The sequence below is a fragment of the Acomys minous genome (genome assembly GCF_964271855.1).
Source record: "Acomys minous genome assembly, chromosome: 2".
NCBI classification, from domain to species: Eukaryota; Metazoa; Chordata; class Mammalia; order Rodentia; family Muridae; genus Acomys; species Acomys minous.
Window position 1 is genome coordinate 117,274,198 of NC_140484.1, and position 16,578 is coordinate 117,290,775.

At 45.5% G+C, this 16,578-nt stretch overlaps 1 protein-coding gene across 3 annotated transcripts in view; it reads left to right on the forward strand.

Moving 5' to 3' along the window:
• The window catches only part of TM6SF1 (transmembrane 6 superfamily member 1), a 35,294-nt gene that overhangs the window by 16,089 nt on the left and 2,627 nt on the right, over positions 1-16,578 (forward strand). For 2 of the 3 annotated variants that reach the window (XM_084756242.1, XM_084756243.1), the window contains exons 4-9: positions 3,036-3,139; positions 5,809-5,891; positions 6,460-6,581; positions 8,673-8,777; positions 10,553-10,645; positions 10,828-10,947. In XM_084756242.1, the coding sequence (XP_084612368.1) occupies positions 3,036-3,139; positions 5,809-5,891; positions 6,460-6,581; positions 8,673-8,777; positions 10,553-10,645; positions 10,828-10,947 (627 nt within the window). Of the gene's footprint in view, positions 1-3,035; positions 3,140-5,808; positions 5,892-6,459; positions 6,582-8,672; positions 8,778-10,552; positions 10,646-10,827; positions 10,948-16,578 lie in introns of those variants that run through there. The other variant, XM_084756244.1, reaches the window with a different exon arrangement.

Sequence of the window (16,578 nt, forward strand, 5' to 3'; positions counted from 1 at the left end):
TTTTATATTTTAAATTATTTTATACTTATATAAAATAATTTATTTTATATAATAATATATTTACATAAAATCTTTATATAATCTTTATATAAAATATGTATATATTATATAAAATAATATTTATATTAAACATTTTATTTAATTTTTATATATAATTTATTATTATTATTATTATTATTATTATTATTATTATTATAACAACAACAACAACAACAACAAAATTGCTGTGTTGTTTCAGGATAGCATGGACTATAGTTTGAGACCCTGTATAAAAAATAATAATAATAAAATCATGGTACTTACATCAGCTTTCTGGGTCCCTGCCAACCAAACCTAGCACTTGAGGAAACTAGACTTGTTTTCTAATTTAGAGTGGGTTGACTCCAGTCCCAGAGAGGTCAAGGGGACTTACTCAGGTCACCTAGAAAATAAGACACAGAGATAAAAACAGTATTGTCTACTGTCTTTCTGTGCTTCAAGTATGTATGTCTTTGTACATACATATTTGTATGTCTCCTCAGAGTGTGTGAGGACAGAGTTTGAACCAGGGAAGAAGACAAATCTGTAGGCATTGGGGCCATGTCCTGAGGTGGAACATCTGTTAGGTGGCTTCTGCAAGGCTCGCAAGGGCATGAAGGTAGCCAGAGGCAGTTCAGGGCAAAGAGAGGGTTGAGTGTCAGGGATTTTGAGTGGGCGATGGGGTTGAGTTGGGGGTGATGAAGAGGAAGGCCCGGGCGACATCCTGATTCCTGCTTTGGGGTTTGTTAGAATGCTGGTGTTACCAAGTCAGAGGCTTGGGGAGTAAAGAGAGCCGAATCCAACTGTCTCCGTGAAGGGAGGATGGCATCGCTCAGGGGTGACGACAACAGAGGCATCCTCTCTGCACAGATAAATGGGCTCTGGGAATGGCTGGGAAAGCCACCCTGAGTTGTTGTTGTTTCCATAGTTTCAGAGTGGCCATGGGAGAGGACCACACATACTTCGGTATGGCACATGGAAGGGAAAGGAAAGGCCTTCTGGGGTGAAGGGGCAGCTTGGGCCAAGACCTGGAGTGGAGGCCTAGGGTCTGTCTCTCTAGAAGTGTTTGCAGGGTGAGTTCATCTGGGAACATGTGGAGCTGGGGTCTTGGGGGACACCTACTAATGCCCCAGCTGGCAGGTCTAGACCTTGAGAAATGCTTCTGTCAAAGGGACTCAGGAGCTACCCAAATATAGCTGATACTTGCAAGTCCAAGAAGAGTGTCACTCACATAGGTGGTGATGGAGCGGTGCTCAAACCCTCGAGGCTGGTCCTAGGGGAGGAGCTCTGGAAATGGACCATGGCGGGCAGAGAGAGGCTGAAGGGAAGCCTGGAGAAGGGGGCCCAATGAGCCCAGAGGAAGGGCCTTCAGGGGCCAAGAGATCCACCTGGCAAGGTTGGCAAGAATTGGGGCAGATAGGCACAGGAAAGGAAGCTGGCGTGTAACCGTGGTAACCTAGCAGAAGAAATGGGGCTTTGACAGCAGGGGGGCTGCATGCATCTCACATTGCCCTTTAGCATGTGGTACATGGGGAGAAGTGAGGTACCCATTTGGAAAAGTAGCAATGGCTCTATGTGTGACTGAAGGACTGCCTATGCTGTGGTGACAAGGGGAGGTCACCTAAGGTGACAGCACAGACAAAACATTGGTGAGATTTGCCCAAAGACTGAACAGCAGATCCTGGAGCTGGCTGAGCCAGCTGTGGGGAGGTCAGGAAGGGCTTGGCTGAAGGGAGAAGCAGGTGAGTCGGAAGGCCCCGCAGGTGACTGTCAAGCTCCCAAGGAGGCCAGCACTGGCTCTCAGAGCTGAGGGTGCAGGCAGGCATGACTTGAGCTATGAAATCAGTTGGAATTAGGCAGTCAGGGTGCCTGGGGTGAGAAAAAAGGGCAGTGGCCAGGCACAGGGCTATAGTTTGGGTGTGGCTTCCTCCGCCACTGGGATTTGAACTGGATTTGATTGTGAGGATGTGGCTGGTGTGTTGACCCAGGGAAGCCATGGGGTTTCAGAGACTGCCTGGTTGGCTGGTGGATACACAGTTTGGCTGCTCAGACCTCCCCTAGTTAAAGAAAGGATGGCAGGCATGTTAGGAAGACCTAAGGAGTGATCTGAGAGGGCACTATTCTTGGAGAAGGAAGAAAGAAGACACCCCTGAAGACTCCATGTCTGACAGGACCTGGAAACATGACTACCTTGGAAAGGGAAGCATGCATATTTAATCATACGATCTTGTGCTCGTGAAACTAAAACTGTCTCAGAAATGTGGCTCCTGCTGGTGATACACACAGGGCTCCATATTAGCAGCGTGACCTCGGGTAAGCCTTGAGGCTTCTGAAACATGTTTTCTCCTCTGTAGACAGGTCAGTCCTGACCAGCCTTCCCACAAGCCTGTTGGGAAGAGGGTGGATGGGAAGTGAGCTCAGTGCTGCCTGTGCGTGTGTGTGTGTGTGTGTGTGTGTGTGTGTGTGTGTGTGAGAGAGAGAGAGAGAGAGAGAGAGAGAGAGAGAGAGAGAGAGGGAGGGAGGGAGGGAGGGAGGGAGGAGAGAGAGAGAGAGAGAGAGAGAGAGAGAGAGAGAGAGAGAGAGAGAGAGAGAGAAAGAGAAAGAGATTGGGCATGGGCAGTTCCCATGTACTGCCCAGCCCTCCACAAGATCAGCATGTCTGGTTAAGGCCAGCAGGTGGCGGCACCGGTGAACAGGACCTTCCTGGGCCACCTCTCTGGTCCAGCCAAGCACCTGCAGGCACAGGTTTGGCCTTGCTCCAGTTGGCTGGGTTTGCCAGCACAGCCACCTGATGCCTCTGTGTTGTACAAACCTTTGCTGAGTAATCAAATGCCAATCTGTCAGGAATTCGACTCTTCGATGCCATGACAGACCTTGGCTTTGGCAGCCCCAGGGTAAAGTCATATTTTCACAGGCCTACCAACAGCCTCGAAGCACTTTGCAATACAAGTCTGGTGTTTTGCATTTAAAGATTTGAGTCTTCCTTAAAATGGATGTCTTTTAACTGTTTTCCTTAGGGCGAACCGTATCTGAACACGGCCTATGGACACATGATCTGCTACTGGGACGGCTCTGTTCATTACCTGATGTACCTGGTGATGGTGGCTGCCATAGCATGGGAGTAAGTTAGCTCTTCTGGTGGGCGTGCCGCCTTTGCAACTGACAAGGGGTATGTAAGAAAAACGTACTAACAGAGGTGAATACACACAGGTATGCCAGGACAGGAATGTTCTATGAGTTTTATAAAGCTTTATTTATTTATTTTCTGTATCACTATCTTTTTCAAAGCACCACTTTGAGTCGACCTCCTATCCTGGTGGCAGCTTAGCCAGAATGACCCCTTAAGTTTCTGCTTATGTTTTCATAAGAACAATTTCTCTTGGTGTGGTGGTGCACCCCTTCATTCCAGCATTCAGGGGGTAGAGGCAGGTGGATCTCTGCGTTCCAGGCTAGCTTGGTCTAATAGCAAGTTCCAGGTTATGGCTATACAGTGAGACCCTGTCTCAACAAATAAACACATGACACCAATAAAACTCTTAGTGTGTGTGTGTGCGCGTGCGCGCACACGCGTGCATGTGTGCACATGTGAGTACATGTGTGTGAGTGTGTGTGTGTGAATGTGTGTGTGTGCATGTGTATGTGCGCATGCGCATGTGCATGTCCCTGTATGGGAGTGTGTGCTCACTCATGCAGGCTTCTATGGAGGCCAGATGTTGATGTTGGATGTGTTCCTCAATTTTTCCTCTACCTTATTTTTAAAATTACATGTGTGTATTGCGTGCTATGGTAGGTATGTGGAGGTCAAAGGACAGTTTACAGGGATGGGGTCTCTCCTTCTACCACGTGGGACCTGGAGACCTAACTTAGGTCGACAAGCTTGGCAGCAGGTGCCTTTACCCACTGAGCCATCTCACTGGAGCACCACCTTATTTACTGTGGTGATGATGATGATGATTTTTTGAGACAGGGTTTCTTTATGTAGCCCAGGTTGTCCTCAAACCCACTATGTAGGCCAGGCTGTCCTTGAACTAACAGAGAGATCCACCTGCTGAGACTAAAGGCATGCACCACCACCTCCAGGCCAACCACCTTATTTTTTGAGGTAGGGTCTCTCACTGAACCCAGAGCTCACTGTTTAGGCTAGACTGGCTGGCCAGCAAGTACCTGGGGTCTCCTTTGTCTCTGCCCTAACCCTAGTACATATCACTACGCTGCTTCTCATGTGGGTGCTAGAGATCTGAACCTGGGTCCTCACGTGCAGGAAAGGCTTTTCCCACTGAGCCATCTCTTTATCCTTTCAATTTTAGGAATCAAAGTCCAGCGATTGTAATTCAGAGGCTCCATCTCATTTCATGTCAGAGTTTCTCCTCAAGTTCAGGTGTGGCTGGAGGGCTTGGGAGACTGCACACAGACTTGGGGTTACCCCTCAATTCTTTGTGGTTGACCCTAGGAGCGTGTCTTTGTTATTAGAAAAATGAGGGGCGGGTTTATAACAGTTGCTGTTTTTTGGGTACCAGTACTCTCTGCTGTGACTACCTGGCTGTATCTCACAGCATAGGGACTCTGGGGACTCCTGTGGCAGAAACCTCTGTGCCACACCAACCACAGAAGTAACCAGGGCTTTGGCTCAATTCTCAGTCCTTGTCCACTGTGGCTTCCTATGGCTTCTTCTAGCCTAGAAGGCTCTTTGACTACGGTCTGTTTCCAGACAGCCGGAGCTCCCCAGCCTCCGTGTGGCCCTGAGTTAAAGAAGCTCTTTCAGTTCTGTCCCTGGGAGGCTGCAGTGAGCCCCAGGAACAGCCCTCCCCTTCCCTCACCATGCTCTCCAGGACACTCGGGCTTATTCTGGTCTGTCTCCCTGTGGCATCCAGGGCTAATCATTGCCCTGGTGGAGTTGGCTCTGTGTGGGGGCTGCAGCAGAGCAGAAAACACAGTGCTTCCACTCTCTCCCCTCCTTTTGGATCCCTCTCCACCTCTAGTGTGGAGTTGTTTCTGAGTTATCAGTTGAAGGGACACTTGGCCACCACTGAAATTAGAGCAGCCCCTTTAGAACACAGGGGCGTGGGAACTATCCTCACCTCTGGGGCTTTAGCCACAGAAAGTTGCTTTACATCCTAAACTTACAGGGTCCTGCTTCCTTCCATCTTTGAACCATTTTTTTTTTCTTCTTCTATGCCGTGAGTTTCATACACAACATGGAAATTCAGTCCTAGTCGGTAAAGACTATGCCATAGGTCAACACATGTGTTGTGTGGAAAGCGTAATTTCCTACTTAAAAGGCCACCAAGGGGCAGGGGCGCTTGTTTGTTGCATAAGCACAAGGAGCTAGAGGTCAATCCCCGGCACGCAGGCAGAGTGCTGGGTTGTGAGGCATGCACCTGGAATCCCGGGGCTGGGACTTGCCGTCCAGCCTGCACAGCTGAGTTGGCTAGAGCTCCAGGCTCGGTGCGAAACCCCGTTTCAAAAACTAAGGTTGAGGCTGACTGAGAAAAGAACCTGACATAGCTTTCTGGTCTCTGCAAGCACGCACATGGCTAGGCCTCCACACCCTAGTGCACACACATGCACCACATGTCTGCACACATGAATATGCAAACCCACGAAGGACATAAAGAAGGTTCTTTACTGTGTCATGCGTGGAAGTGATGCTTGGCCGGCAGGGTTTCTGTGCTTCTCACGCGGCTCAGTGAGTTTCTTCCCATGCGCTCTCATGGCTAGAAGGAAAGACAGTGTGAGCATTGCCTTTTGTATCCCACGACAAGCACACGGAATCAACATGTTCTGTTGCAGGGAAAGCTATAGAACCGTTGGCCTGTACTGGGTCGGATCCATTATAATGAGCATTGTGGTTTTTGTTCCTGGAAACATTGTAGGTAAGAAACCCTATTTTAACAGTCACTTTGTTTTCATTGTTTGTTTTGCAATTAACAGGGTTTTTAGAGAAGTTGTTTTAAAGCTTTATAATAGATTCCAAGCTTAAAAAAATTTTGCAAAGTTATTCCTATTCCCCTCTGTGCCCTCATCTTTTAAGTGCTTTAGAGCGGGGCTTCAGATGTGTGTACTGAACAGCTAGTTAAGCAGCTGACATTTAGTGCATGGGTACTGCGTACAGCTCTCTGTATTGTATGCTATTCCTCACACTTATGCTAAGTGGACTGAGAAATTAAGTTTTTTTTTTCCAGGCTGAAGTCAAAGAAGTCATCTAGATGTGCAGAAAATTAGAATATATGGGTTACATATGTTTTTTAATATTGTAGCTAGCACATCACTGTTACCAGACATCTAATGGTTTTAAGTTGACTTTTTTTTTGTCTTATGTAATACAAATATTGCCTGGTTCATAGCAATTTTATGATTTGAGGAGGAAAGCAGCTTAAATATCAGTGTATTTACATATGCATGAACCCATCGTTGACTATCTTTTCCTCTCTTTTAAATTAGGAAAATACGGAACACGAATTTGCCCCGCATTTTTCTTAAGCATACCATATACATGTCTTCCGGTCTGGGCTGCCTTCAGAATCTATAATCAGCCATCAGAAAACTACAATTATCCCTCAAAGGTGATTTGATTACATTTAGATATAGCCAGTGTGAATATTGAGGTGCTGGTGTGTAAGCTCAGCTGGTACTCCGGCAGCTGGTAACTCTTAACAGGGCATCTCCTGTGAGGGGAGGGACATTTGGGCATTCATTTTGTGGGACTGTGTCCATAGCTTGGCATTTACTGGGAACTTTTTTTTTTAATCATCTGCTTCTGCCTGAACTGTCCAGGCCACACTTCAGGGGACTTCCTTTCTGGGGATCACGTTGGCTCTTGCCACCCTTCTGTGTTAGTGTGACAGGTGGTTTCCCTGCGTCATTAATGGCCTGAGTACCTGACACTTCTTTCAATAATGTCATTTACTGCTGAAGTGTTCAAGGTAATCCATAGGGCCACAGGGTCTGATCCCTGGGAATGCATGCCTGGATGCTGGTTGCAGGAGCATGCCCAAGACCCTTCCCCTTCCGTTCCAGGCTGAGGTGGTGGTGGTGAGTAAGCCTAGCTCTGCAAGCCTGCTTATGTCTCCATTTATAAACTAGGGTTTTCTCTCTTTCTCTTCAGTTTATCTATGAGATCCTTGAGTAAGGTCTTTTAAATCTATCTGATATGTGAAAACAAACTACTAGTTAGAACATAATTACTCACCTTACAAAACTATTTTTATTTTTAAATTTATTATGTATTTAATTTATTTGTTTTTGAGGCAGGGTCTCACCATATACCTGGCTTCAAGCTGTCTATGTAGACCAGGCTGGTCTCAAAATCATAGGGGTCCACCTGTTTCTGTCTCTTGAATGCTGGGATTAAAAGCATGCACCATCATGTCTGGCTAAAATTATTTTTACAGGTAGGATTCATTAAAATACCTTTTTAGGGCAGTACTGGGGCTAAATTCATGGCTACCTGTGTGCTGAACCACTCCACCACTATGGTTTACTTCTTGCTCTATGTACATTATAATTTACACATAGTTGATTTATAAATATTTAGATACTGCTGTGTAAACTCAGGCCAACAGCAGCTACACACATACATCTCTTTGAGTAGTGAGTGGGTGTTAAAAAGAAAAGATAAACAGTAACCCTAGTCAGCCCTGGCTCCAGGCCAGGGTGTGGACAGCATTCGCATAACTAAGACACACAGAGCCATTTTACTGCTTCAGTGCTAAAGCACAGAGGTGGGCTTTGTTGCACAGTGCTGAGAGGCGCTGAACTCAGAAGATACAGAACCATCGACATCAGGACCACTCTGCAAAGCAGTTTAGTCACGTCAGGGGCCAGTGCTGACAGAGTCGCTGCAGAGGTCTCTGTCCAGGCTGCTCTTCATCACACTACGTGTTACAGTAAAGAAATGCCCCAATGTCTTGCAATGGGAGGACAAGTATAGTCTCCTTATGGTATTCTCAATTTTTAGTCATGTTGGGATGTGTTCACAGGCAGTTAATTCAGTGAAGAATGCAAACTGTTTATATTCTAAATTCTATTTTTGCAAAAAAAGGTTAGTGTGAGCATATGTACACATGTGTATATATATATGTATACACACATATATAAATGTAGAGAAACATATGAGTCAGCATGGTGGAATACATGAAATCTTATCCTAGCGCTTGGGAGGTGGAGGCGGGATGATCATGAATTTGAGGGCAACCTGAGCTACACACGGAGTCTATCTCAGCCACATAGTTGAGAGCCTGTCTCAAAAAAAACCCCAATCAACCAACAGACCAACCAGCTGACCAACCAACTACCCAACCAACCAACCAAAACCCTGTATGACTGGGAATGTGTGTCAACTATTAAGAGCAGTGTGGCAGTTTAAGGTTTATTATCTAAAATTTCACTTTTCAAATGAATGTAGCTAACAATGTAATTTCAAGAAAAAAAAATACGGACCAGATCTGGAAGGACCTCCGGTCACCTGGCTCAGCACCTCTGTTTCACAGAGGAGGGAACACTGGAGGGGGACACTCATCAGGCTGAGTGGCCAGCGGTCTAGGATGTGAGCTGTGCATCTTCCAGACTCACTGTTCGTATCGTGGCATTTAGTGTTTCCAACTTGTCCTTGGCTTTGGGACAAGTTTCTTCTCTAGCAACAAACTCTCTTTCAGGTTCTTCAAGAAGCCCAAGCGAAGGCCCTGCTGAGGAGACCATCTGACTTAATACTGGTTGTGTGTCTTCTCCTGGCAACTGGATTTTGCCTGTTCAGAGGCTTGGTAAGCATATCATCAAAATAACAAGAAAAACAAGGGGAAAACCCACATCCATCCCTCCCTCCCTCCCTCCCTCTCTCTCTCTCTCTGTGTGTGTGTGTGTGTGTGTGTGTGTGTGTAAAATCAAACTGACAAATTCCTCCTGCCACAGCCTGGAGCTCTGGACTAGAGTCCCGCTGCTTTCTTGCCCTCAGACCACACTGATGAGGGACGGCTCATCCTGGGCTATCTCACTCCCTCTCCTTTGGGTCTTCAGATGAAGCTCTGTCTAGAAGTATCTCCCTTTCCTTATTTTAGACATCTAACACATTAGCCTTTAGAATCTCATTTGTTTCCTGCTTTTCTTTCTTTCTTTTTCTTTTCTTTTCTTTTTTTCCGAGACAGGGTTTTTCTGTGTAGCCTTGGCTGTCCTGGAGTTGCTTTGTAGACCAGACTGGCCTCGAACTCATGGCAATTTGCCTGCCTCTGCCTCCCGAGTGCTGGGATTAAAGGGTGTGCCATCAGGCCCGGCCTTCCCCGTTCTTCTTTTCTTTCCTGATTTAAAGGCAACCCTGTTTGGTCAGGGTGCTCCCCTAAGACCTTAATACAGCTGTGGCCCAGAACATCCATGCGCTCTCAAGAGTAGGGGTGATGGGAGCAGGAAGAGGTCCCTGAGCAACAGTCCTTACCTGTGCAGGCTCACGTGAATGTCTCACTCCTAAGGTGAATGCTGGATTAGGCATAGGGTTTGATCTAATAACATGAAGGCCTCATGGGATTTTTGTTTTTTTTCCTCTTTGACCTTGATCATTTTTGTACCTTGGAAGTGCTCAATAAACAATTGTTACTGTCTTGATTTGTCCTTCACAGTGGCCCAGCTTTTTAATTAATCTTAGAAGAAATATTTTAGTATCTCAGAATTGCTAATCATATTCACCTTCAACAATTGCCCACCATTCTAAACTCACTGGCGTACAAGCTGAGAAGAAGCTATGGAACCTGCCCTTTGGTTGCCTTGCTCTAATTGCTCAGTTTAATCATCCTCCACACGAGATCCAACTGTATCCTTCCACGTCCTTCTCTCTGGCCCCCGAGAAAGATGTGTGCACTGTGCAGGGTGGGGCTTTTACAGATGAGAAGTTGGGCAAAGGTCCAAGTCTACTGCTGGCCTGTAATCTACATTGTCATCTAAGTGGAAAATTTTGTTTATGGCCAAGCATATGAGGAAAGGTGCCTCAGGGAGAAGTGTCTCGGTGATGTGCCGAAGTCTCCTCTGTGGCCCAGAGTGTTCGCTGCTGGGACTAAATCTGCTCTTGCTCTTTCTCAAAGTGGACAGAAGGGGCTTCACAGGAGGACCCTGCTTTCAAATCTCTTACTGCCTCCAAAGGCCTTATGCTCTCTGAGGCACTGGAGAGAGGCAGATGATTCTTTTGAATCCTGCAAAGCACAGTAAGATTAATTTGGTACAGACATGTCCTTTTTCTTCCTGTAGAGATGAGCTGCCTCCTCCCAAGAACAGTGGAGCTGGCCATCTACAACAACAGCCGTGCTTCGGCTCACCAGACCTAGGTGCTGCAGCTCCGATTACCAGAGTCTCACGAACTGCCCCACTGTTAACCTGGGCTCAGTCCTTCAGAGAAGTCTGATTATTTCTAGCTGTCCTGTTACCGACAAGTCTGCAAAGACACGTAGCTTATGCCGCGAACTGAGGCAGCTTATGATTGAAGCTGGCACACAGCCTTATCAGCAAACTGAAGAACCAGGCAGGACTATTTATAATGAACTCATTTTGTCCTTAGATTGCTTTGGATTGCCCAGCTGAGCTCTGCCGACTCTACACACAGTTTCAAGAGCCGTACCTAAAGGACCCTGCTGCTTATCCTAAAATTCAGGTCAAGTAGTTACAAAGCCTAAGATTTTTCTAACGTTAATTCTCTTATTTTAAATGGGAAAGCAAGATGTCTACATGGGAATAGGGATTAGCATTTTATCTTTGAAAATATTTCATGTTTTTGCTTTTTGTTAAGGTCAACCTGTTGTTTTTTAAATTCATTTTTTAATTTCTCTTACACAGATGCTGGCATACATGTTCTATTCTGTCCCTTACTTTGTGATTGCACTTTATGGATTAGTGGTCCCTGGATGCTCATGGATGCCTGATATAACGCTGGTCCATGCTGGAGGTCTGGCTCAGGTACCAAGTTAAGAATATTCCCTTTGGAAAAGGCTCATTAGTGCCCTCCCTGTTATTGGATCTATGAAACCGGTCTCTACTTGGTGTTTGAGTAGAAAATAGTTTTTTAGTTTGTTGGAAGACATTTCTGCTGCGTGCGCGCGCACACACACACACACACACACTTTAATGATACCATGTCATAGATGTAGTTATCTGGTGAAATTAAGGTATTCCTGGGGTCACTAGAGGCAAGTGGCACTGTTATGTTACAGAATTGTTTACCAAACTGTGAACATGAGGCTACTGATAAGAGTTGAGAGCCGGGCAAGGTAGCGCACACCTTTATTCCCAGCACTCGGGAGGCAGAGGCAGGTGGATCACTGTAAGTTCAAGAGCAGCCTAGTTTACCAAGCCAGTCCAGGACAGCCAAGGCTGTCCCACAAAAAAGGAAAAGAGAGCTATAAGGCTTGAGCTGTCAAGTTTATCTAAATAAAGAGTCCAGAGCTCTGCTACACAATGCTCAACAGAACCAGGAAGGCTGGCTTGCTTAGTGTAAATTCTGTTTCTGGAAACTATGCCTGTCCATCACCCCCTCACCCTGGCACCTTGCCAAGTCCCTGCCTGACAGCAGGGTGTTTAATGAAAGCAACATTGACCTGGAAATGAGAGTGCAGTCCACCAGAAGCAAAGCACAGTTAATTACACACTCATGGTACAGTAACCATGATGGCAGAAAGACCCTAGAATCCTAGGGTTGAAAAACAATACTTATAGGGTTAGAGGGTTAAATCATTCCGGAGGCACTTAATTAGAATAATCATAGAAAAATAGAGCTTACAGAAGAAATGATTCTTGAAGAAATGCTTAGTTACTTTGCTCTCCTTGGCCAGCCTCTGAATACCTGATCTCAAAGCCTTGGCTTGGGCTTTTATCTCTCAATCTTTTTAATATCAACTGTAAGCTGGTGACCAGTCTTTTCAGCTCTGACTGCTGACTTATAAATTCCCAACTTAATCATCTCACCTGGATGTCTCACTAGCACATCAGATTTTTTTGAGGCATTTTGAGAAACTTCCGAAGTAAAGTAAAAACAGCACCGTTATGATGGGAGCATGTACAGTCTATGAGAGAAAACATACTTTGCTGTTTGATACAGAGTCTTGCTTTGTAGCCCAGGCTAGCCTTGAACTCAATATTCTCCTGTCTCTCACCATACCCAGGTAGCATGCCAAATTTAGATACTAAAATACGCCCCATTCTCCTGTTGCCCATTGTCTTTGTAAATAGCTTGCATTGGCCAACTCAAGCCAAAGCCCTTGAGTCTTCTGCATCTATGCACCATTTGTGTATCTGGTGCCTGTGGAGTTACAGTTGGTTGTGAGCCACCATGTGTGTGCTGGGAATTGAATTCCAGTCCTCTAAAAAATAGCCAGTGCTCTTAACCACTGAGCCATCTCTCCATCCCCTGGAATAACTCATTAATCTCCCTTTCCCCTCACCTACTACATGGGCTCATGCTCACAGCTAGGTCAGTTGTTTCCAGAGTGAGCCTATTGCCACTACACTTGTCTGAGCTCCCGCTTCCTAACCTGCTGCTTTGTTGTACTTACCTCATGTGAAGGTAGGCTATACACTACTTTCAGTGGCTTAATGCAGTGAGTGTGTTTGTTGCTTATGGAAAGATCCCATGGGAGTTTTCATGGGCCAGATCTTGCAATTTAGCTGCAGGGGAGGCTGTCAAATGTGATATGTTGTTTCTGAGGCAATGGTATGATAAATGGATCTTTTGTGTTTTCTACTTAAATAAATGCTCCTTCAAAGACAGGCACATTACCACCAAATGACTAAATACTCTGCCTGGCCCTAAAACCCATATCCACAGCATCCTGTCCCTGCGAATCGTCAGCTGAGGCAGAGCCCAGTAGCACAAAGTAAGCCTTGTGTACAGCATGGAGGAGCTGAATGAACCATTGCGGGGCAAGCACAGCGGTAGGAGGCAGTGCTGCCTGCAGCCAATATTTAAGGGCTGAATGGGACTTTATTAGGTTCAACTGCTCCAGGGAACAACAGGAGGAACGTTTAGGTATGGAAGCGGGCAGTTCAGGACACAATTAGCCTCAGCTTTGGTTTCCTTGGCTTGATTCCCCTTTTCCCCTTCTATTCTCCAAGACCAGGGTGGCACAATTACCTCACTCTCCCCAGCCAATCTAACAGCTACCTAGGCCTTGATTCAGTTGGACAGTCTCTGCATGCCACGTGGGCTGGCTTGCCCACTGCCACCACCCTGAGACAGGATTCTAAGCGTCCTCAGCTAGAAGGGTAGGAAAGGACAGGGATGGGGCCTGGTCAGTCTTAGAGGACAAGTAGAGAGCTGGTCAGGAGAACCTAAACAAATGCCCAGTTATGTGGAAGACTCATATGGCCAAGTCTGAAGGCTCAGGAAGGTCTAGCCTAGAGGCAAACCTCTTTAGAGCCTCCAGTAGTTAAGACCAAAGCAGTTCTACGGACGAGACTCTTTCCAAGTGGGCACCTGTGACTCTGGGAAGGGCGGCATGGACCGTAGGACTGGCAGAGGTAGCTAAGCCAGACTTTTAAGCCTTGCAGCAATCTTACCCATCATAGTTCAGTTTGACAAGTTCCAGGACATGAGGGCCAGGCCCTATAAATGACAGCCTAAGTGGCACGGTCCAAAGATTACACATTCAACATCATCCTAGCTCTTATTTGGGTTTTAATATCTACTTATTCAGTGTACAGCTTAAGTAAAAGAAACGAAGCCACAACAAAGCAATGCACATAATCAGGGTGTGCCTTGTTCTGCACTTGGCAAACACATGCTTAGGAGATGGCCCCTCAAGAGGGCACACTCGTGGCAGAAAGGGTATCTGTAACCTTGACCAGCATCCCTTACTTTCTAAAACTGTTGTTCAATTTAGGAGCCTTCCACATTTATGGTCCTACTGACATTGTCAAACGTTTTTGTTTGATCAGGCTGGTGTTGTGACCTTTCTGCTCCAGCTCCCAAGTGCTGGCATAACAAACACCCAAACACCTCTTACTAATGTAAAACACACTATTGAATGATGTAGTAAACTCCTAAGATGATGCAGTTTAATAAGAAAAAAAATCTTCAAATTTTCTTATTTAGTTCATTGGAAGATACGCTGGGTGGTTATTTGGTCCTTGATTTCAGACTGTTAGGAACCTCTCATATCTGCTCTCTTCAGAAAGTAGCAGCTCAGTGAAACATTTTAAAATTAAAGTCAGGCTATATTTTAGGCCAAGTGCAATTGGGGGGCTTATAATAAGACCTCTCTGCATATACAGTGCTTGCTATAGGGCTTGTAAGCCTAATGAGAAGTATGGCAGACCGCATCAATTCACTTCCATCACCTCAAGTACAGTCAACTCTTAGTCATGTGCAGACTTACGAGAAGTATGTTAAGGCCTATGATGGCCATCAGTACTGAACGAAAGTCTACTTTTATTTCCTAAAAGACACAGTACAACTACTTACACTGCATATACACTGTTTGGAACTATTAAGTCATCTAATGTGACACATGTAGAAAGATGTACATATGGCACAAATATGTTTTATACAAGAGACTTGAGGATTTTGACATATATAGGATGTCCCAAGGTCCTGGAACCAAGCCTCCTTGAATGCCAATGGCTGATGGCACATTATTACAACCATTGAAAATGAAACAAAGCCAAACCCAAGCTAATATAGTTAATATGCTTAACAGCAAGAGCCGATTCATGCCCCTTGTTACTAGCTAATTCAACGACTACTGTTACTTTACCTCTTCTAATGACCAATTTTCTTCTTCTGTCAAGTTGCTGAGGATTAAATAGGGTACTGTGTTAAAGAGCTAACAGTAGCGCCTGACATATAAAAGCTATGTGACTCCTGTTTATAATTATTGGTATAGATTCCCAAAAAGAATTGAGAAAAAACTGTCTTCTTAAATTAATTCTTCTACAATTTAACAAGTGTATCTTACATGTAAGGACCTAACAAAACACCCCGTCCCCAACAAAAACAACAACAACAACAAAACCTGGGCAAAAGCTCAGGGGCAGATTCCTAGTGGACATTCTGTAACCCCACACCCACTGGGGGGCTGAGTCAGGTGACATCCCTTCCCATTCCCACTCCCGGCTATGAAGGGATCTACATCTGTGGACAGTCTAGTTGAAAGCTGATTTTCCTGGAGTTAAGTCTTGAAACATTTTTCCTTCACAGAAACCTTTAGGTTTTAGGAAGCACTCAGATAACTAGGCTGCTAATCCCCCGTCTGCTTCTGGTGCTTTCTTACATTAGCAGGCGCCTCTGGTGTTCAAGTTAGGCCCTGGGTTCTACTTTCTAATCCTTTGGTAGAGAAGGAGTTAAAAGGTCAACAAGGGGGACCTAAAATATAAGGAGCTCAGGTTGCCAGGAGCCAGATCACTAACAGATTCTTAACTGAATTTTGTGTCTGCCCCTCCCCCACCAGAGTTGGACCCCATTACTTAGCCTGGGGTGGAGCTATAGTCCAATCTAGCCGTGTGGCTCTAGGGTCACTATTATCAGCCTCTACAATGAGGATTATCTACTTGTATTACATGGGGCCCAAAATAGGGCTTTGTCTCAACACCTACAGGATGGTGATTAGGGAGGAGGGTTATGATGTCATTCTTTCCTGGTTTTCTCTATACCTACAGGAAAGGGAGCTATTACAGTTTGTCTTTTTGCTCACTTTCACTACCTTATTTTAAAATTCTTTTGTTTGTTTGTTTTTTGAGACAGGGTTTCTCTGTGTAGCCTTGGCTGTCCTGGACTTGCTCTGTAGACCAGGCTATCCTCGAACTCAGAGATCTTCCTGCCTCTGCCTCCCAAGTGCTGCGATTAAAGGCCGCACCTGGCCCTAATTTTACATTCTAAACAATCTGGCAACAGAAGAGTATCTCTTTGTGCTGCAAAGTAGAAAACTTAAGAGTTAAATTCAAAGGGAAATGAGTAGGGTGTCAGCCATATCACTGAGTTTTGCAGTTACCATAATCAAGATGCGAATTCAGCAGCACTGTGTTCAGTCGTTACTCAACTCCAGCAGGGTTCCCAGGCAGAGCCGCACAGGCCTTGGTGGAAAGCAAGTGTGCTGGGTACCCCTTACCAGTATGTCTGGGAGAGGAACCCTCTTCAGGTGAGGTAGCTTTTCCTGAAACTTCTGAACCCTGAACACTTAACATCAGAGGAAGCTACAGTTGGGGTCCCACTCAGACAAGGGCTTCAGGGTTCTTTTCTCACAGGCACACAGCTTTTGGTAAAGAGTGTTATAGTCTTTACCCCTTATTAATAATTCTGAGTAGAATCGCCTACTACTATAGGTTTTTTAAAAAACGCTTTAAAGTTCCTTTTTGCGTTCTGACAGTCACAAGACCATTGTTGTTGAACCTTTATTGAACTCTACCAATGTGCTAAGTGCCACACAAAAACATCAGACACAGTATCTGCCCAGTGGGCGTACAATCTAATCTAAGGACACAAATCATCTTTAAGTGGTGCCATGAGCTTACTGTTCATGAAAATGAGGTATTAACTGCACTGTTTAGTGCAGGAAAGGGCCCACAGAATCACTGACCTTTCAGGCAGGCTTGCCTACA